Here is a 25,912-nt window from a genome sequence, read left to right as displayed (position 1 = left end):
CTACCTCCAAAAAAGTTTCTATAATTCGGGGGATTTACAATGAAGGGGTAATGGAAGGTTTTAAGTAACCCGAACATTTCAAAAAATTTCCACTAAAAAAAAAAAAAAAAAAAAAAAAAAAAAAAAAAAAGGCAGAAAATAGCAAGAACAAAATAAACCATCACATTTAAATTAGGAAGGAGAAGTAGGTACCAATTTTTGCTGCCTTTTACCAGTCATGGCCAATTTTTTTCCCTTTTTCTGATTCGTACCAGTTTTTGTTGATTCCCACCAATTTTTGCTGATTTTTATCAATTTTGACATTTTTTATTTTCATTAGCAGTTTTTGTTGATTTTTATGTTTTTGAATTTAAACAATTTTTTGCAATTTTTACCAATTTTGGTTGACTTCCCCAATTTTTGTCAATTGTCACCAATCCATACCAATCTTTTCCCAATATTCACCAATTTCTACCAATCCTTTTCCATTTTTTTCTGACTTTAACCAATTTTTCCAAATTTTTAAAAACACGGTGAAGACGCAACAGGTCCATCCTTTGGGGTTCTTTCTGAGGGCAACGTCTAAAATGGAATGCAGGACAAAATTAACAACAACAATAACAACAACGAGATAAAAACGCATCGGCCCCGTCTTTAGCCTCTCCGATTGCACTCTGAAGAATGGGATGCGGACTAACGAAACCCAGCAACAAAACTGAAATAAAAACGTCTGGTCTTTCTCTACCCTCTGTGACTGCTTTACTATGCAGGCTAGTAAGAGCTATAACAGTAATAAAGGTATAACATGGTCTGGCTTCTCTGTAATAAAGGAGGCAGATTATGAGAAAATAAAGTAAGGTTGCTGTGCTGTGTGGGATGAAATAAGGTCCACAGGAGAGAGAAAATAAGGTCTGGTTTCTATGTAATGTCAGATGAAATAAAGGAGGCAGTTATAAAGGATAAGGTGTGGTTTCTCTGCAATATGGGATGGAATCAAGGACGCAGCTAAAGAGATAATAAAGACTGGTTTCTGTGTAGTGTCAGGAGTAGTAAAGGAACAAGTCGTGATGGAAAATAAAGTCTGGTCTCTTTGTTGTGGGATGAAACAAAGGAAGCAGTTATGAGAATAAAGTCTGGGATGAAATAAGGACAATAATCAGAGAAATAAAGTTTGGTCTGTATGTAATGTCGGACTCAATAAAGGACGCAGCACTGATGGATATAATAAAGTTGATGTCAATATAACAGGGGAGGGACTCTAATCCAACCTCTCGGCCTTGTGTAACAGTGCATCAAAAATCAGTGCCTTGCTTTCCCCTTCCTGACGTCGGCTTTAAGCACATGGTTATAAAAAATCCGAGGAGGACACTTCCCAGACGGATTAACGTAAGAATGAGCGTCGGACAACACAGAATGAACGTCCCCTTGTGCATATCAAAATATTGTCTTCTTTGGTTCTGAAATATTAGTCTACTCGTCCTCCTCCTCCTCACCATCACCATCATCACTACCTCTTGTGTCATTCATCGGCTCACCCATGAAATTGTAATCTGCTGTGGCCATGTCTATAGCCCACTGGAACTTGGATCTCTGTGTTTTGTTGTAGACTTTCTCAACGGGAATGTTATACTTCTTACACCAGGCCACCGAGATACGTGGATCCAAGTAATTCAGCTTGGACGTCCCCAGGGCAATGGTCTTGTTCTCCTCTTTGTCTGTGGCTGAGAGTTCCAGTTTCTCCAGCTGCTCCCTGAGGCGCTCCAAGGCCTTCTTCTTCTTCTCGTAGGCGATCTTCTCCTTCTGTGAGCCACCGGACTTCGCCTCCTTCTTCAGCTTCTTACACTCCCTCTCCGCCTCCTCCACCAGCTCCCTCTTGTCGTTAATCTTCTGCTGTAGGTTGGCCATGGATTTGTCAAACGTCTTGGGGGCGGCCCGTTGATGGTTACACAACACGGCCACCGCTCTGTTGGCCCTGTTGTACTGTAGGATCTTGGCCGGTACCGGGTCGTCAGGGTTGGTTAGGAGTTCAAGCTGCTCCTGGAGGGTGCGGGAAGCGTTGTACGTTCGGAACACCTTGGCCGTTAGCCCCTCCATCAGCTCGTTTAAGTGCTTGTTTAAGATTTGAGTCTGAAAAGAAATATCATTTGACGTCTACTTTACAACAACAACAACAATGATAACAACAACAACCACCTCCACCACCACCACCACCAACTTCCCAACACTTATTCCAAACATCATGATCATCATTATTATCACAATCATCATTACCACCACCACCAACTTCCTGACACTTATTCCAATCATCATCATCATCATTACCACCACCACCAACTTCCCAACACTTATTCCAAACATCATCATCATCATCATTACCACCACCACCAATTTCCTGACACTTATTCCAACCATCATCATCATCATCACCATCATAATCACCACCACCACCTTCCTCATAACTTATTCCAACCATTACACACACACAATCAAGGAAAGTTTCATACTATACATACACCATCCTTTTAAATCACCCTTTACATGATAAATTCAACTGACATAATAACCACACACTCATCTCCCTTGTAAGTGAGTGTGAGAAGGCATTAACAATTTGTAAATACTGTACTTGGAGTGTGAGATGAGTAAGGATGGAGGTTTGGAGGGTGAAGTGCTTGAAAGGGTACAACAAGGAAGAAAGGTTGCTGGTTCCTTGAAAGCAGTGATAAGAAACAGGGAAGTGTGTATGGAAGTGAAAAAGTTACTACATGACAGTATTGTGATACCAACTCTATCGTATGGAGGTGAAGCTTGGACGTTGTTGGAGGGACAGAAGTCAAGAGTTAGGGCAGAGGAAATGAGTTATATATTAGAGAGGAGGATGAAGAGTTACACGGAGAGACAGACTGACAAATGAGGAAGTGAAGGATCGTTGTGGTGTGGATGTGATAGGAAGTGTTAGGAGAAACACAATGAGGTGCTTTGGCCATGTGGAGAGGATGGAGAGCGAGAGACTGATGAGGCGAGTGATGAGAGTGAGGTGGAGACCAAGGATGAAAGGGATTGAGTGGAGAGGTATATGAAAGGAGGGGGGGGGGGGTGAGCTGGGAGCAGGGCAATGAACAGTGGGGGACAGGGTGACAAGATGATTTGTTTGTGGCCACCCCTTATGGGATTGAGGCATCTGGCAACAAACAGATAGATAGATAGGGTATATGTTAATTCTGACAAGAACTTTTTGCATTAATACCAATTTAAGTTTGGATTTAGAGAGAGAGAGGGGGGGGGGAGGGATAAGCACTTACATTAAGCCGGTCAAAGAGGTCATTGCCATCTTCCTTATTTTCCTTAAAGAGCTGCAGGTTCTTGAAGACTCTCCGCTCCACGCTGACTTCATTATAATAACGGATGGAGTCTTTACCCAGGAAGTCGAACACCACCACGTACTCCTTGCCGTCCTTCTCCTCGTACAGCTGTAAGTGCTCCACCCGCAACGAACAGCAACCAACCGTGTCAGCCTGATCCTCGTCCTTCTCGTTACCTGCTCTCAACGCCAACTGTGAGAAAGATGGAAAAAAATGTTACATCAATGTTCGTCCTCCTCCTCCTGCTCTTCCTTTTCCTCCTCATCATCATCATCATTTTTCAAAGCCAGCAGCAAGGATGATGGAGAAATTAATAGGCTTTTGTTGGTCCTTCCCTTCCTCCTCCTCCTCATCCCTTTTTCCCCACCTAAGTAGCATACAGATCAAACTTAAGGACACCACTACAACAGAAGTATTGTATCCACCTGAACACCTGTATATCATCATCATCAACTGTATAAAAATAATAAACAAATTCAGGGTGGAGAGTGAGATTAACTAGGAGTGTATGTGCGTGAGGTGGAGATCAAGGATGATATGGAGGGATGGACAGCAAGAGCCTAACTAGGAGTGTACAAGAGCAAGGTGGAGACCAGTGGAGGGATGGATAGTGAAGGACTACCTAGGAGAGTACATGAGTGAGGCAGAGGGGAAGAGAAGGAACTGGAGACCAAGGATGAGATAAAAGGATGGAGTAGAGAGGTATATGATAGGGGGGGTGTAGCTGGGAGTAGGTCAGTGAAATGGCAGGGTAAAGGATGAAAAGGAGGTGATTTTTGTGGCCACCCCTTACGAGATTAAGGTGTCTGGCAATGGATACAAATTAGACAGACAGATAGATAGATAGATAATAGAATGATAAGGAACAGATAGTAGTTTACCTTATCTATGAAGTAGAGAGCTACTGCACGCTGACGTATCCTCATCTCCTTACTCTTGAAATCCAATCGATACTGCTCTCGTATTTTGTCCACAACTTTGTGTAACCTTCGCGCCGTTTCATACTTCTGCCAGTCCTTCTCGCCCTTGAGTTTTGACGCGGCGTTCAGCATGACGTACTTGGTCTGGTTCTGCACGTTCTCCACCCAACAGGCAAGCCAGGTGACTGTGGGGTCGGCTCGTACCTAACAAAGAAGAAAAACTACCTATATTACTGTTGCTTTACCATCAACCTAACTCTACTGCCAATTAACAGATGCAATAGTCAATAATATTATAACCACTTAATTTAATCCAACTACCTACTGTATTATCCAATTCTCTGCTGCTCTCCATGCTGCTTGATCTCTGGCAGCCTCCCTATTCACTCCCTTATCCCTGAGGTCACAGTCTGCCTCTCGCAACCCTACCCCCCCCAATGTTCACACTTCCTACTTTCCACGCCCAATTGTCATCTTCCATCCTTTCACACTGCTCAAAGCATCTCAATTTTCCCCTCTTCATCACAACACCAATACATGATATTTAACAATTTTTTAAAGCGAGTCAGCCTGTGTGGCATTAGGTAAGCAAAAACCTCAACCCCACTTTTGGCTATGAATCATATTGGGCTAAATATGGTTACACCCTTACCCCAGTACACCACCACCTGTACACTTCTTTTTGACACAGTACTGTACATGCATTCCCAGGCTACATTAAACTAAATGGTTTGTTGCTCAGTGTACAATGGTGGGTACTGAGTGCGTGAACTGTGGGTGTTGTTACTGTAACAAATACCAGCAACGGAAACAATCCTCACAGTCATCATCAGTACCAAGAGTAACCTTCCTTCCCATTAATAAATATGCAGTTTTATCCACCCATCAGGGGCATAGGGGCCCTGGGCTAGGGCTATTAATGGATCAACTTTTAAATAGGGTGGGCTGTCACTTACCCCCCCCCCCTTTTTTTTAAATGCGAGGAAGAAGGAAGCAATGGCCATGAGCCCGCTATTATGGGAACAGATACCACAACCTGATTGTTGGTAATATGGTTACCACCCAACATAACAGTTTCCTGTGCCATTACCTTGTGCCTCAGTGTACACTCACCCAGACGTGGCATCACATTGCGTGAGCAGATGCTGAACCAAGTAAGCAGTAGTATGTCAACCCTAGTCTGGCTGACCAGACCCATCAACCACAGGCAAGCAACTGTCCCCTTCAGTGAACTGATGTATCCTTGTGGTGGACAGCACTTCACTGTGGTGAGGCCCAGGAAGTGTATGAAGGTTGGTTCCTGGATGGATGCCACATTTGTTTCTCCACCCAGTTAACAGGGGCACCATAGTAGGCTCCACATCACCCCATTATCTAGATACCACCCAGCACTGTTAATGGTTTCCTGGATTACAGGAAACCATTAGGCCTGTCAGTCAGCGCAGTTACCTAAGGAAGTGGCAGCACTACAACAAGTGAGTGGATGGTGGCTGCCACCATCTACCAGAATCATCAAGCATATATTCAAAATTACAGAAGTAATTAATGTTTTGTGTTACCTCTTTCCATTTATGTCCCTCTGGTGGCTTGGGTATTGCCGAGTCCTTAGAGCAGTTGATGATGACGTCCTCTGGCATGATGCGTTTCTTCAGCATGCCCTGTTTGGGATGCTCCCCCCGCCCTCGAAACAGTCCCGGCGGTTCTATCTTGAAGTTGCCTATCCGCTGCCTGTGGCCGTCGATGTTACACCACCCGTACTCGGCAATCAGCGCCTCGTTCTTCTCCTTCAGGGCCTTCTTCTCCTCCTTGGACCGGTTTTTCCGTTCTTCGTTCTGCTGCACGTAGTAGGCGTGGATTCTCCGGAAGTCGCATTTCTTTAAATCGGTTATTTTTTCTCTCTCTTCCGGCGTCATTACCTGTAAAGTTCATCATAAGCTTGACACCATTTTTTATCGCTGAGAAAAATAGTCCATCTCTCTATCTATTTATAGCCTGATGCCTTAAGCCCATCTGGGGAGGCCACAAACAAATCACCCCCTTGTTGCCTTGTCCCCTGCCATTTCACTGCCCTCCCTCCAACTTACATCCCACTCTCTCATATACTTCTCTACTCCAACCCTCCACCTCATTCTCAGTCTCTCCCTCCCTCCACCTCATTCACATACATTCTCCATGTTAGTCACTCACTCTCCATCCTCTCCACATGACCATACCACCTGTGTATTTCTCCTAACGCTTTCTTTCACATTCACGTCCACACCACAACACTCCCTCACATCCACATCTTACAGGATTAAGAGTCTGGCAATAGATATAGATAGATAGATAGATGGTTTAAGTGGTACTATTTCTCTTAAAAAAATAAATAAATAAATAAATAAAATAAAATAAAATAAATTGGCAAGTGTTTGTAATTTGCTGAAGAATTTATGGAGAGAGAGAGAAAGAGAGAAATGTGTGTGTGTGTGTGTGTGTGTGTGTGTGTGTGTGAGAGAGAGAGAGAGAGAGAGAGAGAGAGAGAGAGAGAGAGAGTGTCAGTAACCAACCCTACCTTTCTCCAATCCTTCATGAAGTTATTATTAAACACTGCCTTGGTGGTGTAGTCGTGCTCAATCATACGAGCATAAAAGCCGCACACTTCTTCCGTCTCTCCCGATAGCTCCATAGCTTGTCCGTCGTAGTAGAATTTAATGTTGCTTGGGAGTCTCTTGTACGCTTCAGCCATCAGAGGTCCCTTGTGCTCCAAAAAGTGCCACTTCAACCCATCGTCCCTCTTCTGCTCCTCCCACCTGTACCAAGGCAGTGGCATTAAAGCTGAGAGAAGCATGTGGGGTTATAAAAAATCAGTGGTATGAATTTTGAGAAGGGAATATACAGCTATAAGGGGAGACACACTGACAAACAAGGAAGTGAATGAGCATTGTGGTGCAGAGTTGTACGGAGAGACAGACAGACAAATGGGGAAGTGAAGGAGTGTTGTGGTGTGGATGTGGAGTTACATGGAGAGAGAGCCTGATGATTGAGAAGCGAAGAAGCACTGTGGTGTGGATGTGGAGTTACATGGAGAGAGAGAGAGAGACTGATGAACAAGGAAGTGAAGGAGCGTTGTGGTGCTGATGTGGATGTGGAGACTGACGAATGAGAAGTGAAGGAGTGTTGTGGTGTGGATGTGGAGTTGCATGGAGACAGGCTGACAAACAAGGAAGTGAAGGAGCATTCTGGTGTTGATGTGAATGTGGAGACTGATGAAAGAGAAGTGAAGGAGTGTTGTGGTGTGGATGTGGAGTTGCAAGGAGAGAGAGACTGAAAAATAAAGAAGTCAAGGAGCATTGTGGTGTTGATGTGGATGTGGAGTTACATGGAGAGAGACTGGCAAACAAGAAAGTGAAGGAGCATTGTGGTGTTGATGTGAATGTGGAGTGACATCATGAGGCAGACTGATGAACTGGAAGTGAAGGAGTGTTGTGGTGTAGAGTTGCAGGGAGAGAGAGACTGACAAACAAGGAAGTCAAGAAGTGTTGTGGTGCTGATGTGGATGTGGAGTTACAAGGACAGACAGACTGACAAACAAGGAAGTCAAGGAGCATTGTGGCGTTGATGTGGATGTGGAGACTGACGAATGAGAAGTGAAGGAGTATTGTGGTGTGGATGTGGAGTTGCAAGGAGAGATAGACTGACAAACAAGGAAGTCAAGGAGAGTTGTGGTGCTGATGTGAATGTGGAGACTGATGAAAGAGAAGTGAAGGAGTATTGTGGTGTGGATGTGGAGTTGCATGGAGAGAGAGACTGGCAAACAAGGAAGTGAAGGAGCATTCTGGTGTTGATGTGGATGTGGAGACTGATGAATAAGAAGTGAAGGAGTGTTGTAGTGTGGATGTGAAGTTGCATGGAGAGACAGACTGGCAAACAAGGAAGTGAAGGAGCAGTGTGGTGTTGATGTGAATGTGGAGTTACATGGTAAGACAGACTGACAAATGAGGATATGAAGGAGCATTGTGTGGATGTGGAGTTAAACAGAGAGAGACAGACTGACAAATATGGAAGTGAAGGAGTGTTGTGGTGTTTGTGAATGTGGAGTTACATCGTGAGACAGACTGACAAATGAGGATATGAAGGAGCATTGTGTGGATGTGGAGTTAAACAGAGAGAGACAGACTGACAAATATGGAAGTGAAGGAGTGTTGTGGTGTTGATGTGGATGTGGAGTTACATGGAGACAGACTGACGAATGAGAAGTGAAGGAGTGTTGTGGTGTGGATATGGAGTTACAAGGAAAGACTGACAAATGAGGAAGTGAAGGAGTGTTGTGGTGCTGATGTGGATGTGGAGTTATATGGAGATACAGACAGACAAATGAGGAAATGGAGTGTTGTGGTATTGATGTGCATGTGGTTACATGAGACAGACTGACAAATATGGAAGTGGGGGAGTTTTGTGGTGTGGAAGTGTATGTGACAGAAAGTAGTAGGAGACATACAACTGGGAGGTTTGGCCATGAGAAGAGGATGGAGGGAGAGACTAACTTGGCAGGGAACAGGGGAACATGGAGGTGATTTGTTTGTGGCCATCTCTTTCAGGATTTTTTATTTTATTTATTTATTTTATTAATCACTGTGTGCCCATTTTCTATAAGGGCTACGGTGTTGCCCCTGGGCAGAGGACATTGGTTTTGAAGCGTGTAGCACTACATGACCAGATGCCCTTCCTGATGTCTATCAGTGACCCTTGGGTGGACTCGAACTTCCCACTCATCATTCAGAGCGCTCTAGCCCACTGAGCAACGGCTGCTACAACCAGCTAGGTGACAGGACTGCGCTGCCTCTCTCGGCAAGACAGCTTACCCAGGCACGGTGCAAACTCACGACTCTTGGGTCTCAAGTGCTCTACCACTGAGCCACCATGTCCCCCTCAAATGAAGCTTTGTCCTGTGTCCCCCTTCCAGCCACTTTATCCTCTTACCACACTGGATCAGTCTCTCACTCCGTGTTGTCCTGTCTATATATATAGTACTTTTTTCCGATCTATTTGAGACCCAATTACTCCTTACTTCCACCAGCTTCCCCTCCAAACTCTGCCAATTATCAATACTTCTGTCACCATTTTTTTTCTTTTTTTTATCATAGTGTGTGACCTCAGGGACAAGGAACTTAATATCTCAGCAATATAATATCTATCTATCTTTCTGTTTATCTACGTATTTATCTGAGCTTACCATTTTCACACAGGCTCCTCTTCCTTCTTAAGTTTTTTGGTGGGTGTAGGTACCTATGTATATCTACCTACCTACCAATTCCACACAGCCTCTCTCTCTCTACCTACCTACCTATCTATCTACCAAACATTTCCACACAGGCTCCTCATCCTTGTTTTCTTTTTTTAATGGGTGCCCTCCTCTCTCTCTGTATCTATCTATCTACCTACCATTTCCACACAGGCTCCTCTTATTTATTTATTTATTTATTTTTTTTTGCATCTCTCTCTCTACCTACCTACCTATCTATCTATCTACCCACCATTTCCACACAGGCTCCTCTTCCTTCTTGGGCTTCTTGCTGGGTGACTCGGGGTGACCCCCACCAGCTGCTGCCTTGGCGGCCTTGGGTTTCTTTTCCTTTTTCTCCTTCTTGATCTTCTTCTTCTCCTGGAATAAAATTGGTCAGGTTTAGGAAGGCAGTGGAGTTATGGGAGATAAGAGAGAGAAGAGAAGAGACAGAAAAATGTAAGGGGAAGAGAGAGAGAGAGAGAGAGAGAGAGAGAGAGTCCACCCATATATCTCTATCTGTTTGTTTTTTTTTTTTTTTTTTAATGTGCTCGACTCTGGGCATAGGCTTCTCAGCCTGCTCCCAAGGCCCAGTAGTCCTCCTACATATCGTACACCTCTACATGTCACCACTTCGGCGCTAACACCCACCGTCCATATTGAATACATGCTAGGGCTGTCTCATACAGGACTGGTGTATTGGTATTAGCGGGGGTATTTTTACGACATGTCGGCGGGTCTTCTGGTAGATCGGTAAACTCTGCCGTAATGAAATTCAAATCCTTAAACTGTTCCCTGCACCAGCGGGGATTTGAACCTGGGTCCGGTAGGACCGCAAGCCACCTCTCTACCGATTGAGCCACCGCCTCCCGACGCCCTAATCCCGCAAAAGGTGGCCGCAGACAAAACGTCTCCAAGTCGCTCTGTCACCCACCATTTGACTACCCTCCCCCCAACTCACCCCTCCCTCCCTCATATACCTCTCAACTCCATCCCTCCACCTCATCCTCGGTCTACCCCTCCCTCCACCTCACCTAGGTACACCCTCCTCTCTCTCTGTATCTATCTATCTATCTATCTACCTACCTACCATTTCCACACTTTTTTTTTTTTTTTTTTTTTTTTGCATCTCTCTCTCTACCTACCTACCTATCTATCTATCTACCCACCATTTCCACACAGGCTCCTCTTAGTCAGTCGTTCATTCTCCATTCTCTCCACATGCCCAAACCACCTCAGTGTATTTCTCCTAATCTTCTCAACCACATCCACATCCACCCCACAACATTCCTTCACTTCTTCATTTGTCAACCTGTCCCTCCATGTCACTCCATATGCTCCTCTCAAGTAACTCATTTCCACTGCTCTCACTCTTGACTTGTTCCCCTCTTGCAAGGTCCACGCCTCGCTTCCATACGTCAGGGTAGGGATCACAATACTATCATGCAGTGACTTCTTAACTTCCATACTCACCTCCCTATTTCTCATCATTGCTTTCAGTGAACCAACAACCTTCCTTCCCTGCTGTACCCTTTCACGCACTTCATCCCCCAAAGTTCCATCCCCATCAGCTTAAAATCGTCATCGTAAAGAGAGAGAGAGAGAGAGAGAGAGAGAGTCCACCCATATATCTCACCGGCTTAAAATCATCATCGTCATTGTGTGTGTGTGAGAGAGAGAGAGAGAGAGACCACCCATATATCTCACCGGCTTGAAGTCATCATCGTCATCGTCATCCATCTTCTTCTTCCGCTTCTTCACTTTCGGTTCTTTCACTTTCCGTCTCACAGCCAAAGGTTTATCATCATCATCATCTTCCTCGTCGTCGTCCGGTTCCTCTTTATATTTTAGCGGCGGCAGGCGATGGGACTGTTGAACAAAGACTATTAGCTGCTGTACACACTATCTACCTATTTATCTATCTATGCATCTACCTTCTATCTATTTATCTATCAGTCATCAGGCTCTTCTCTGTATTTTGGTGGAAGCAGGCAATGTGACAAACACACTACTATCTATCTATCTACCTATCTATCTATCCACCTATCTATCTACTTACCTACTTATCTATGTCAAACAAAAGGCAAGTCACAGGTAGTAATTTTTGTGGTATTTCTGCTCCCATTTTTTGATTATGTGAAATTATTTTAACATTAATTTATGAAGCATCAAGCCACACACTGTAAACGCACACGAAATTGAAATGAGATGTTATTATGTGTAAAAATGGCTAATGGCCTTTGGTTCCTTCTTCCTTTCATTAAAAAAAAAAATACAAATAAAAAAATACACTGAACATGACTTAGTATAAAATAAATGTAAAAAGAAGAAAGTATCAAGTGAACAAGACAGAGTATAAAGCACCCAAGAGGAATAAAGACAATGATAGTTTACAATAATTACCACTGAAGAAAATTACAATACACATCCATCCAGAAGAGAGAAAGAATGTATATACACAAATGAAGACAGACTGAGAGAAAGAATGTATATACACAAATGAAGACAGACTGAGAGAAAGAATGTATATACACAAATGAAGACAGACTGAGAGAAAGAATGTATATACACAAATGAAGACAGACTGAGAGAAAGAATGTACAGTACTCCCGCATTTTTTGCGGATTTTTTATCTACGGTTTTGCCCTCTCGCGGATTTTCTTAGCATTAATAAGTTCAACTAAAATATCCTTGAATATACAGACAACAAAAAATTTGAAATTCCCGCAGCTTCCAATTGTAGCGCTGAAAACTCACGCCACCCTCTGTAGTCTGTCCCTTTCCCGCGGCCCCTCTGCCAGTGTTACCATATCTAGCATAATTTTATTCTTTTAGCATAATTTTGATCAAATTTTCGAGTCTGGAATATTTTTTAGCATATTAGAAGTTTTAGAATCATTCTAGCATAATATAGAATGGAATGGAATATTTTTGGAATAATTTTATAAAAGCAACAAATCAGAGAGAGAGAGAGAGAGAGAGGGAGAGACGAATAAGGTAAGAAGATATTTGAATAGTTGGTTACTTTCAGTTTGGGCTTGGTTGGGTTGAATTAGGTTAGGTTAGGTTGGATTAGGTTAGGTTAGGTTTTAGGTTAGGTTCGGTTTGGTTCGGTTAGGTTAGGTTAGGATAAGTTTGAGCTTTGTACTTTATCCAAGAAACCTAGGTTTTTCCGATGGATTTTGGTATGATTCATTCGATTTTCAGCTTCATTTCAGTCGGAAATGACCATTTTCTGTGTTTCCCCCCTCCCTATAACCTCCGATTCCCCAGAGATCCCCCATTATTGCAGGGGGATGGGAGGGGGGTCATATCTCAAAATCTGGTTATTTCTGACGGAAATGATGCTCAAAATCGAATGAATCACATCAAAATCCATCAGAAAAACGTAAGTTTCGTGGGAAAAGCAGTATGGGCAGAAAACCGATATTTATCCTCTTACTGTATGTAGGTTCATTTTAATATTTTCATAGTAAACAATACATAATTGATATGTTGCACGAATATGTATAGAATTTTATCATTGAGCTTTGAAGTTAGCATAATTCATTTTTTACTTGGAACAAATTTGCTCAATCTAGCATAATTTTTTCATTGCCCTAGCATAATTTCGTTGTTTGGATATGGCAACACTGCTCTCTGCCCCGCTTTCCTCAGTCAAAGCCTGACTGCCTCACGTGTCTGTTGTACTTGTAACCGCAGTATGATACGAGCCTCTTGCCTCCCACTTGCTTTCCACATGGCCCCAGGACGTAAGCCAGCCACACCAAAGGCTAATAATACAATTAGTAAGAACTCCAAAGTGACAAAACGATCAAGAAAAGTTATGACCTTAGCAGAGAAAATTGTGTTACTGGACAAGCTAAGAAACGACCGTGGGAGTGTTTGCTATCACCAGTTGATGCATCTTTTTATTTTGTACTGTTTTGTGAATAAATGTGTAGATAATTGTGTATTACAGTACGGTGTTTACGTTTTTCCTTCATAATGGAGTATGTGCTTTCAATCTTGTAAGAAGGTATTTCGGGATGAGTATGGAGGTTTCGGGACAATTCGCAGTCACAACAAACACAAAACAATTCGCCTTCATTAATGAAGATAGCTATGGGTGACGCTAGAATATAATTCAAAGGAAACTACAGCGAGGAAGAAACAAGTTAATTATTGACTAAAGGAGCAACTAATAAATAATATCCAGAACCTACGCTACTGAACATAGACTTTGCTGGATCCCCCTGAAATATAGTTATTAAAGTATTGATTAATTAATAATAAGTATATTGATAAAAGTATTGATTAGTATATTTATAGAATGGCGGGGAATCGTCCAGGGTGTGAATTGTTCTGAAGGGGAATCGTCCATGTTTTGACGGGGAATTGTCTGACGGCGAATTGTCTCGCAATCGGTATGGACATGGACTGTGTGATGGGCAGCATGGTGGACACAAGTGCAAGTTTTCAATTGTTAATAGAGTATTCGCGGAATTGACTTTTCGCGGGGGTTACAAGAACGTAACTACCGCTATATATGCGGGATTACTGTATATACACAAATGAAGACACTGAAAGAAAGAATGTATATACACAAATGAAGACAGACTGAAAGAAAGAATGAATATACACAAATGAAGACAGACTGAAAGAATGTATATACACAAATGAAGACAGACTGAGAGAAAGAATGTATATACACAAATGAAGACAGACTGAGAGAAAGAATGTATATACACAAATGAAGACAGACTGAGAGAATGTATATACACAAATGAAGACAGACTGAGAGAAAGAATGTATATACACAAATGAAGACAGACTGAGAGAATGTATAAACACAAATGAAGACAGACTGAGAGAAAGAATGTATATACACAAGTGAAGACTGACTGAAAGAATGTATATACAAAAATAGACAGACAAAATATACATCCTAGAATGAGTACCAATAAAGACAATTTAAATATACTGCACATACATCCTGGAGAAACTGAAAGAGAATGTATATAACCTAGTGAAGACAGACTGAAAAATAATATATATAAAAATCCAAGAATAAGAGAGAATCTGCATATACACTGAAGAGGAACACGAGAATCTACAATAAACAGAGACTGGAGTAGACGAGATGCATCCAGTAATAAAAATAGAAATATAAAATAAAAATAAATACTAAGAAGCTACAAGACTCTAAATATATATCAGTGAGTAACAGGAAGAAGTAATATATCAAACAGCAAGACACAGGACAAGATAGAGGATGATACTGTATATATATTTGTTTTAGAGCAAAAGAAAATCACAATATATACTGAAGAGCAAGAGAGAGAGAATCTAACCATGTCAAAAAGCAATTGAGAGTCTAACCATGTCAAAGAGCAATAGAGAGAGAATCTAACCATGTCAAAGAGCAATAGAGAGAATCTAACCATGTCAAAGAGCAATAGAGAGTGAATCTAACCATGTCAAAGAGCAATAGAGAGAATCTAACCATGTCAAAGAGCAATAGAGAGAATCTAACCATGTCACAGAGCAACAGAAAATGAATTTAAATATGCACAATAAATTTAACAGCAATGGAATGAGAATCCAATTATAAAAACAAGTACCAATGGAAAGAAAATTTAAAATATACATCATACACCAATGGAAAGAAAATTTAAATATATATCAAGCACCAATTGGAAGAAAATTTAAATATATATCAAGCACCAAGAGAAAGAAAATATAAATATACATCACGCACCAAGAGAAATACATCAACAGGGATACACAAGGATAATTTAAATGAAGCGATATAGACATTAAGGCTTTTGGTGACAGAAAGACAGATAGACACAGAGAAGCCAATATACACCCAGCAAACACTAAAAAGAATCCCACACTATAAAGCCACAACAGATTCAAAATACAGGAATAACAAGTGCAATAAAAGGCGATCCCAGCCAGAGAGAGACTGCAATTGACATCCCTAATATTTAAGAATTTAAATATGGTACACATCAAGAAGTAAGACTAAGGCCTGCAGTCTTGTCAGTTGAAGAAGCTCCCTAACACCTTCCCCAAAGTGATTTATTCTGCTTGTTACACCTCACTGGCCTGTTCTATGCTATATAAATCCTTGAAATATGGCCATACTCTGCATAAATGATGTACAAAACTTTATTAACTAGCCATACCCAAAATTAAATTGGTAAGGAAGAGGCATTAGGGAGTGTCCTTACCTGACGAGTCTACAGACCTACGGCTCGTATTCTCACAGAGTAAAGAGGCTCCCGAACACCTCTTCCTTTGGGATTTATTTTTGTATATGTATGGCTAATATCCTTTTGAATATTATTAATTAAGGGTTTGGTGATATTGGAAGACTTCATATAACACAGAAAAGGATACTAAGGTGTAATAAACAAAATAAGTCACTTAGGAAAACGTGTTAGGGAGCTTCCTCAACTGATGAGAATACCAGGCTACGGCACACATTGTATTGGGTAAGGAGGCTCCCTAGCACCTCTTCCTCATTTATTTATTTTCCAGACAACCCAGTATTTTCTTTTTCTTTCTTTCTTCCTTTCCTTTCCTTTTTCTTTCTTTTTTATTTTTGGCTTCTTGTATCTTTTTAATGATGACATATACTGCACAAATAACACACAAGAATATGTTAAAGGAGCAGACACAGAAATAAACCAGTAAGAAAGAGGTGTTAGTAAGCTTCTTACCCACACAAGAATCCAGCCCTAAATACACAAGTACCGACTTAAATGAAAACCAAAAGTATACACAAAGTACCCAGTATACTAAAAGACAAGAATCTAATTATACGGAGAAATAAAATAGGAATCAAAGTAAGAAGATGAAGATTTCCAAGATGCATGGAGGAGTGACAACGTAAATGAAAACCCAAAGTATACCCAGCGTACGCAGTATACCAAAAGACAAGAATCTAAATGTACAGAGAAATAAAATATGAATCTAGGCATGAAAATGAAGATGGGAGTTTCCAAGATGCATGGAGGAGTGACAATGTAAATGAAAACCCAAAGTATACGCAGCGTACCCACTATACTAAAAGACAAGAATCTAATTATACGGAGAAATAAAATAGGAATTGAAGCAAGAAGATGAAGATTTCCAAGATGCACGGAGGAGCGACAACGTAAGCACAGACGACTCACCAAGGGAATATCATCCTCATCCTCATCCATCTCTTCCTGTGGCTCTTCCTTACTCACCAGGGGGGCTTCTTCATCGTCTTCCTCCATCGGTTCGTCTTTTACCGGTTCACTGATCACCAATTTGTCCTCTTCCTCCGACTCAACGGGCTCATCCTTAACTAAGCCATCAGGTTCAAGCATGGGTTCATCCATCATGAGTTCGGGTTCTTCCCTCATCTCCATCTTGACCTGAACCACCAAGAAAAAGATTGTTAGTTCATCATCTTGACTCACTGGATTATTTTAAGTGGCACAGACTTCACAACGCCTCTTCCTTAGTGATTTATTTTGCATTTAAACTAACAACACTCTTTTGTATGCTGAATATGCTGCGTTAATATCAACATACTTTGCATCAATAAAACGCAATTTTACCATCATCCGGACCTCCTTTCCCGCCCTAAGGCAGGGTGAGGAGTGGCTATGTCCAGACAGCTCAAGTTTGCCCACTACAATGGGCCACGCTTCCATTCACTCACCATTCAACCCCCTGGAATCCTGGCTCTATCTGATACGCTAAAAACTTTCACTACGTTCTGTAGCTTCACATAAACGTATCTGACTGAGTCAATCCAGACACTGTGACATTAAAAACGGGTGCCAAATGTCTGATCATGCACTTCTCCTCACAACATTCATCCAGCCAGCTCAACCTCTTGTTAGTACTCTAGCCTCACTGACTTCAATTTTACACTGAGGTTGAGTGAGATGACTGCACCACTAAGAGGAGGCATTATGAAGTCTGCACAGCTCCTCTGAATCCATGATCTCACCTAATGATGGAGTGATGTACTGTAGGGTCCAAAGCTTCATCAAAACTAGCAACAGTATTCTCCTAGCACTTAAATTTTGTGTGTACATTTCAGGACTACCATTTCTTGTCAATTCCCCTTCATCATACTTTGCATCAGTACCATTTTACCATTTATTAACTACCGGTACAGTATATATTTCTTAGTACTACCACCCCACTGATGCAACACCACACATTTCCATTACACAGTGAAGTCATCATCATAAGCGATGTATATGTTCAAAAATATCACAGCTTTTCCCATATACAGTTTGTCTTTCACCGTCTGATGAAAGACAAACAAATCTGCTTAAAGGGAGCAACATAACAACTTTTCTGGCATTTGCTGTGGACTTGCTAGAAAAAAGGAAATCAATAAAGAGACCAAAAAAGGGCTAACTGTATATAAAGAAAGCTTAATCACATAATCCTACTCTCACAAGACACTTTTTTAACCTAACCTCAACAAAAAATCTCATAATTTCACTCTCACAAGAATTTTTTAACATAACCTCGACAAAGTTTCCCATAATCTCTCTCACAAGACAATTTTTTAACAACCTCAACAAAAAATCTCATAATCTCAATCTCACAAGAATATTTTAACATAACCTCAACAAAAGACCTCTGGATTCACTGGCTGAAGTGGCTAATATCCTGCATTTCACAAAGTTAATATCCACACGAGCCCTGGGCCACAACGACAGCTGGAACTGGCTTTTATTTTTCCAGAAAACTACTGAAAAACAAATCCTTTTCTGGCGTTTTATCTCGAATCTTTTGTGTATTTTTTGCCGCCGCCATACTTTTATCCAGCTGAGGAGACACCTAAAATGGATGGGTTAAACGCAGCCTTCATTAACTGCAATAATACAAGGGGTAGTTCGAACACTAGGATAATTTGGAAGTAGCCAGAATAATCCGATATGTCTCTGTTCCCCTTTCCTCTGATGTACCTTCTTTGAATTGAATAAAGTAATCTGGAAGTGGAAGGAATAGCCAATTACAATGGACATCCCTGCTCTCTCTACCAACTCTTACCTTCTCCTTGTCGCGCTCCTTCTCCCGATTCTTTTCCTTCTCCCTGTGCTTGTCTCTGTCCCTGTCCTTGTGCGAGCTCTTGTGACTGGAGGAGTGCCTATCCTTGTCGCGGTCCTTCTTTTCACTGCCGCTGCTGCTGCTGTGTCGCTTCTCATCACGGTGGCGGTCCTTCTCCTTGTCCCGGGATTTGTCCTTATCGCTACGCTCCTTGTCTTTGTCCTTATGTCTCTCCTTGTCCTTGTCCCGGTGCCTGTCCTTGTCGCTCCTTTCCTTGTCCTTGTCCCTGTGTTTGTCCTTGTCGCTACGTTCCTTGTCTCTGTGTCTGTCTTTATCCTTATCGCTCCTTTCCTTGTCCTTGTCACTCCTCTCCCTGTCCTTGCTGCGTTCCTTATCCCTGTCCTTGTCCTTGTGGGAACTTTTGTGACTAGATGAGTGCCTATCCTTGTCTCGGTCCTTGTCCTTGTGGGAGGATTTGTGCCGGTCCTTGTCCTTGTCTCGGTGGCGGTCCTTCTCCCGGTCCTTGTCTTTGTGCTTGTGTTTGTGTTCCTTGTGCTCCCGATGCTCCGACGTCCCGTTAGAAATACCGTTTGTCATTCCTGCAAATAAAAACAAATGTAAAATGATCTATCTATCTACCTATCTATTGCCAGATGCCTTAATCCCATAAGGGGTGGCCACAAACAAATCACCTCCATGTCACCCTGTCCCATGCCGTTTCACTGCCCTCCCCCAGCTCACACCCCCTTCTCTCATACATCTCTCCATTCCATCCCTCCATCTCATCCTTGGCCTCCCCTTCCCTCATAAGAAGTGGCCACAAGCAAATCACCTCCATGTCACCCTGTCCCCTGCCATTTCATTGCCATCCCCCCAGCTCACACCCCCCTCTCTCATCCATCTCTCATTTCCATCCCTCCATCTCATCCTTGGCCTCCCCCTCCCTCTCCCCCTTCCACCTCACTCACATACACTCTCCTCATCAGTCTCTCACTCTCCATCCTCTCTACGTGGCCAAATCACCTCAATCTATTTCTCCTAATGCTTTCTAACACATCCACATGCACACCACAATGCTCCTTCACTTCCTCAATTGTCAGTCTCTCTCTCCACGTAACTCTACAACATCCTCTTGAGGGCTTACTGATTACAATGCCACTCAGGGAATAGTAACTGGTAACTGCTTAAATATCTGGAATAATCAGCCTAGCCCTGGAACCCTACAATCATGATGGTGCAATAAATGTGTAGGCTAATGTCGCAAAAACAAAGCAGCCCCATACCGTAAGCTCACGTTGGCCATTTCCAGCTAGTTCCATATTTTTTTTTAAATATACATTTTGTGGTTTACTGAAGACGTTAATGAAGGACAAAAACAAATTCGCTGATGTACTGAAGTATTTTTGGTATTTTAACTGCGTGTTGGAGCCTTTATAAATTATACGAATGACATATTGCGTAACATACCTATCGTAAGTCAAAACCCGACTGAACCCAGTCTTTAAGATAAGTTGCTTAGGTGTGTATTGCTTTTTCGGATTTTCGAGGATACCTATTGAAATATTAAATTACCATCTGGCATGCTTTACAAGTGCTCAGGGTTGATCGGGGTGTCCAAAATCTAGACGAGTTTCCCTTCGATTACGATAGTTTTCTTCGTTGAACTTGGCTCCAAAGAAAACGAAATTTCATGGCTAACACTGGCATTTCTGACACCAACATAATACGGTAAATCTCCATAAATATTATCAGTAATTTTCGTGACTATAGGCGTCGAGGAAGTCGTATTTGCACATGGGGGTTCTTCAGTCGGATATATTTTTGGAAAGCAAACGTAACCACAATATTAATATAACTCCAATTCCTCAAAAATGTCACCATGAATTTTATAACCTTAAAAATATACTCGTGTGTTTTAGGTCCACAGCCAGGGTTTGGGGGGGAGGTTGGAAAGTCAAGTCCGGTGGAAACTGGGTGAAAACAAATTTGGGCGTCTGACACTTACCCTTACTGTCGACTTTCGCCTCTACTGACATCGCCACCAACTTTCCCTCTTCACCCCTTCCCCAACGCCTCGCCACGCCATTCCACGAACTTCAGAATACCAGGGAAGAACCACACTGAGTCAAGCAGCATGGAGCGAGAGAAAGAGCGAGATTGCAACAGTCGAAGCGAGGTAGACAGCGATATTGTGACAGGCGATGAATACACACAATGGAGAAAGAGAGGGAAGAGATGGGAGATAACAGGAGGCGGGAATGGGGGTGAACAATACGAGAGAGAGAGAGAGAGAGAGAGTGGGGGGGGGGGAATGACGAGGGGACGGGAGGTGAGAAGCAGGAGGGGGGAGGGACGCCGCCTCTTATTTAAATGGCCGGGTAGAGAATTTAAATCGAACTTTTTTGCCTTAACCTCTTCAATCCCGCGATTTATTTTATTCTCTACCTTTACACGACTTCCTTCACCTCACCTCAGGAGGGAGGGACAGAGAGAGAGAGAGAGAGAGAGAGAGAGAGAGAGAGAGAGAGAGAGAGAGTCCCCCATACGTAAGAGACACGTGACAAGCAGAGACCCGGGCTGGCAGCCAAAGTCCAACTTAGACCCTACCAAATGGTCTGCTTTTATTGATATACTATTAAATAAGTCGTTCATCACTCTCTCTCTCTCTCTCTCTCACACACACACACAATCTACCGTAATACTTGTAATTCTCATCTCGCCTTGAACTCTCTCTCTCTCTTACACACACACACACACACACACACACACACACACACACAGAGGAAGATTTAATTCAATTATGGAGAAACTTAGATCCCAGAGAGAGAGAGAGATCGCATAAAACTTGTACCTAGTTATCTGACATTTATATTGCTCTAATATCGATACAGGATTGTGCTGAGATGCTACGTGCTATCGCTAAGGAAGTGGTGCAGAAATCTCCATATATTGTTTGTTATATCGTTAAATTAGACATACGAGATATTGAAGAACTATGTACAAAATAAATCGCCATGGAAGGGGTGTTACGGAAGCTCCATTACGATGTTTGGTCATATTAACACCGACAAACAGGATACAGGGATGTTCAAAATAAACCGCTAAGGAAGCGGTGTGACGATCTCCATAACTATGTATTTCTATAACTAACACGACAATGCTAAGTACTATGTACAGAATACACCACTTAGGGACACGTGTTGCGAAATCACCAAATAGAACCGGGAGAGCCTTATGACTCATGAGCTCATATTTCCGCTCGCTCTCTAACACCTCTTCCTTAGCGATTGATTTTTTGGATATGTCTGGGTAATATCCTTTTGTACGTTATTTATGCAGAGTATGGCGATATTTGAATTATTGACGAAATACAAGAGGGCGACAAGATATTATTATCTGTTTTTCTCTTACATTCACCACAGAATGAAGACGCATTATTATTATTATTGTGGTGGTGGATAATGAAGGGAAAGTTAAGTACCTATGGGTCTAGGTGTTCAAAAAAAAAAAAAGTGCATCAAGATTTTGCTGATCTTACTAACAAGATCAATTTCCTTTCGCACTGAACTCAATTAGCGACTTATTATCGCAGTAAGGGCTAAGGATGATAACTTTCCACACTCGTTTCAGTAAAAATCATTCGTAGTTACGAGTGAAAATGTTCGCAAGTTAGTAAATACGAAAATATGGTCGATTCACAAAATAACGGTAAATTGCCCTCGTAACTTTCGTAAGAAGGATAAGGACTGCTTTATCTATAAATAATTCGTAGTTAGGGGCAAAGAATTATCTTAAGACTGCTAGGAAATAGGAAAATATGGACCATTTTTAAGAGATTCACTAAGAGATCAATTTCCTCTGTTACTTGGGCACTGAATGCTGTATTTTAACCGGTAAGGCAAGTTCTACCTTTAAATTGCAGTTAAGGGACGAGGAATGATCGGAAGAAAGCTCAGAATTAAGAAAATATGGTCCGTTTATTGAAAATTCACACTATGTTGACGGCTATTTCCGGTGTCATTTTCGTTTATATCGCTTTATTTTAACCGGAAAGGAGAGTTTAATGAAGACTCCATCCATACACGTCCTTACAACAAAAAATATTTCGTAGTTATGGGTGAAAAACGGTCGTAAGTTGGGGTGTAAATGTCGGCGTAGCTACGAGGCGTCCGCAGACTATGTCCCCACGCCAGAAAGGACTTAGCCGCTGACGCCTCACCCACCACCATAAAATCATTAAATTCTCGCTTCACCCGCCTCCATTAAGCACAAATACACCCCACCTGCTCTTCTCCCCACGCAATCCACATTTCCCAACGTAAACTAGCGGTGCACGAGGCCATATGGGGTCACGTTACTGATACTGCAATGTGGGACAGCCGAGGCTGCCATAGACAAAGTCCCACACCAGCTTGGGACTTTGTCTCCACAAGCCTTGCCACTTGTACTTACCGTTGGATATTGCCTCTGTCTCTCCTCCCTGGAACAAATAAAGCCCCGTCTTAATAAAGTACACTAAGACTGATAATATATCTCAAAATGCTTTCATTTTATGGAAATCTAGGTGCTCTACTTCTAGAGGAAATGGGTTCAACGTACGGACATAGTCTCGGCAGCCATCTTCCACTACCTCTATAGCCCCACCACTAATTTCACACACTATATACCACAATATCTACGTGTTTTCAATTCCCTGACTCACTCTATTGAAACTCGGTACAACAACGGATCAAATGGCGTACTCACGGTCATATTGAAGTCCTCCAGTTCCGACATTGCACACACTACACGGAAATTTGACAAAGTCCCCAGACAGCAATCTGCGACAGAGTCCAGCAAAGCGGCGAGAGACAGAGTACAGAAGGCGGCCGTCTGCGCATGCGCCACTGTTGCCATCCCACCCAATGCAACACCGGAACACACAATTTATATTTATCTCACCATATCACTTTACTACCTTCACATATACTAGCCATGCAACCACTCTCGAAAAATCCTCTAATTCATAAATGTATTCAACAAGTTTTTACCAAATTATTATGACTGATCAAGTGGTTTGGTTATCCTACAGCTGGCAAGTTACTCAACCTGTCTGACCGCCAAGTTTAAATGGCACCCACAATCAAAACAAAATTTAAAACACTGCATATGATGAAAGTATACATTCCTAAAGACTTTTATGCGCATATGCACCTTTAAGTAAATATGCCAACTCTATTACCCCAGCTACAATTTACCTTTGTCTTGAAATAATCTCATTATCATAAGCAAATATTCTTGATCTGCCTGGATATTTTTTATCGTCTAGAATTTTGAATGTACTGGATTCGTTCATATTTCATTAATTTATGGTTGACGGTAGTGTTCAGCTATCCTACTGCTGGCAAAAGTTATTTAACCGGTCTCATCACTTAGTTTAAATATCACCTAAATAATAGCATAGCATGTGATGGAAGTATGCAATCTTAATGTACTGACATGATCTAGTACACCATACCACCCGTTCCACCAGCCAGCCACTATTTTTATTTAATTTAATCGCATTATTAACTGCACATAAGTTAGCTTTACCCATACCCTTGCGAAAGCCTAAAACTCTGAAGGAAATCCGGAAGTTAAAACCCACTCATTGACAGCAGACTGATTATCGTACAGCTACCATGCGTTATATAACCTATCAGACCGCCATTTTTGAATGCAACTTAAATGAAAAAAGTATGCAACTCAGATAAGATAACGCCCTGAGAAATGCATTACCTCACACACACACACACACACACACACACACACACACACACACTACGAAACCGATCCAACACGTTAAAATGCTGCAGAGGGACGCCTTCATGTGTTGGCACTGATGTGAATGGGGCCTGGAGTTGCCCGATTATGCAAACATCCGTATCATTTCTCTCCCTGTTCCCAAAAAGGAGGATGGCAGACTGCAAAAGAAAGACACCTTTGGCCCAAGCACATACGATCAAATTCTATCATCCTTTATTGTCTCGTCAAAAGTGTGGGGGCCCCACGCTAGGCTGCTAAGTTCTTTATGCATGGATGAAGGAACAAAGACCAGAAGCCTGCAAGACTGTTCCCTAAAACCAACGATTCCTTTGATTTAAACCTGCTTGGCCATTATCCATCTCATTAAATCAAGAAAAGCATTGAGACACGTGTTGTTTTTTTCACTGAATAATCTTGTATACTTGCTGCAGAGAAATATAAACTGCTTTGGACCCATCACAGAAGAAAAAAAAAACGAATTAACACTCATACAAAATACAAAAAAGAGAGAGAAGAAAAAGGAGGAGAACAAGAGAAGAAATGTATCAACATTCACAGTAACATAAAAGAAAAAAAAATAACGCACCCATAGAAGACAAAGACGAAGAAGAAAAAGAAGATGAAGACGAAGACGACGGAGAAGAAACGACGAAGACAAAGAAAGAAGGTGAAGACGAAGATGATGATGGTGACGATGAAATGAATTAGCGTTGCCACAAGAAAATTAGAAAAAGTAAGAGAAGAAAGAAATTAAGAAAAATAAAGAACGAATTTCTTTTAGTGCCATAAAGGCCAGGTCATACTAAATAAGAAAAAGATACGAGAGGGGAAAAAAGATGAACAAGGAAAGAAACAGAGAAATAAGAGAAGGAAAGGGAAAATGATGAACAAGATAAGGAAAAAAACAGATTAAATACGAGAAGGAATGGAAAAAAGATGAAAAAGATAAGTTAACAACATCTCGGACAAGAAAAATGGGGAAAATGTATTAGTTCTCGGTGTTGGGGTGGGCAGGCCGTGGAGGCAGCCCATGCTTCACAAGGAAGAAGGAGGAGAGGAAGGTGTTGGACTCAAACAGGCGGAGTTGGATATATTCCGGCTTTTATGATTAATTCCTGAGCTGTTGAAGGAGCATTTCTAAGCAGGTATACTCTGTGTGCTTAGCCATTTTTACCTGGTTAGTTTTAAAGGCAGAGAGAACACGGAAATCAACCTTTTGTTGGAAAATGAAATGCTTATTGATAGGAATCATGTGGATGGTTTATGTCTCTTTTCTGATTGACAGGAAGAATTCTTGCGCTGTACAGAGAGTAATTCAAAGCAGGTATCCTAATTATTCCTAGTAAGTTTTTCCCAACAGATTTATACTGATGGCGGGCAAGGAAACGAAATAATTGCTCGAGAGGGAGTGCTTACTAGTTAGAGTTCATGTGGAGGTGGCCAATATTCAGTCTGATATGAATAATTCCACATCAGCAGTGTGTTTTGCCCCGATTTATATATGGTTCAAGGAAACATTTTTTGCCATTGAGGAAAGTGATATGTAAAAGTGTATTTTGTGGCCATGTTCT

General features: G+C 41.8%; 2 protein-coding genes across 4 annotated transcripts in view; one reads left to right on the top strand and one right to left on the bottom strand.

Moving 5' to 3' along the window:
• Positions 1 to 1,259: 1,259 nt before the first annotated feature.
• Positions 1,260 to 23,380, bottom strand: Top1 (DNA topoisomerase 1). 3 transcript variants are annotated; one of them, XM_080286733.1, is made up of 12 exons: positions 23,304 to 23,360; positions 23,010 to 23,037; positions 20,563 to 20,651; positions 18,561 to 19,156; positions 16,688 to 16,915; positions 11,229 to 11,390; positions 9,775 to 9,902; positions 6,813 to 7,050; positions 5,821 to 6,177; positions 4,223 to 4,465; positions 3,282 to 3,533; positions 1,260 to 2,106 (listed from the first exon to the last, which is right to left on the bottom strand). In XM_080286733.1, exons 3-12 carry the CDS (start codon positions 20,591 to 20,593, stop codon positions 1,450 to 1,452), a joined length of 2,892 nt encoding a protein of 963 aa, XP_080142859.1. In that variant the 5' UTR covers positions 20,594 to 20,651; positions 23,010 to 23,037; positions 23,304 to 23,360; the 3' UTR covers positions 1,260 to 1,449. The 3 variants fall into 3 exon arrangements, with proteins under 3 accessions (XP_080142859.1, XP_080142858.1, XP_080142860.1); XM_080286732.1 differs by lacking the exon at positions 20,563 to 20,651 and having other exon boundaries at positions 23,304 to 23,380; XM_080286734.1 differs by lacking the exon at positions 20,563 to 20,651 and having other exon boundaries at positions 16,745 to 16,915; positions 23,304 to 23,380.
• Positions 23,381 to 25,390: 2,010 nt separating this feature from the next.
• Positions 25,391 to 25,912, top strand: part of LOC145418337 (uncharacterized) — a 33,938-nt gene continuing 33,416 nt past the window's right edge. Inside the window, exon 1 of the mRNA XM_080286778.1 lies at positions 25,391 to 25,486. The gene's annotated coding sequence lies outside the window, so the exon portion shown is untranslated. The remainder of the gene's footprint in view (positions 25,487 to 25,912) is intronic.

This window comes from Coenobita brevimanus, chromosome 113 (genome assembly GCF_032717465.1).
Source record: "Coenobita brevimanus isolate Jiangsu-jjx chromosome 113, ASM3271746v2, whole genome shotgun sequence".
Lineage (NCBI taxonomy): Eukaryota > Metazoa > Arthropoda > Malacostraca > Decapoda > Coenobitidae > Coenobita > Coenobita brevimanus.
The sequence above is the reverse complement of the archived record's forward strand: the minus strand, read 5'-3'. Positions and strand labels throughout refer to the sequence as shown.

Coding starts and splice junctions, on each gene's coding strand:
- Top1 (XM_080286732.1), bottom strand. CDS start 23,333: ATGTCGGAACTGGAGGACTTCAATATGACC. Junction 16,916..18,560: donor AGGAGCGCGACAAGGAGAAG/GTAAGAGTTGGT, acceptor TTGGTGGTTCAG/GTCAAGATGGAGATGAGGGA. Junction 3,534..4,222: donor CTCTCTACTTCATAGATAAG/GTAAACTACTAT, acceptor TCTTTCTCACAG/TTGGCGTTGAGAGCAGGTAA.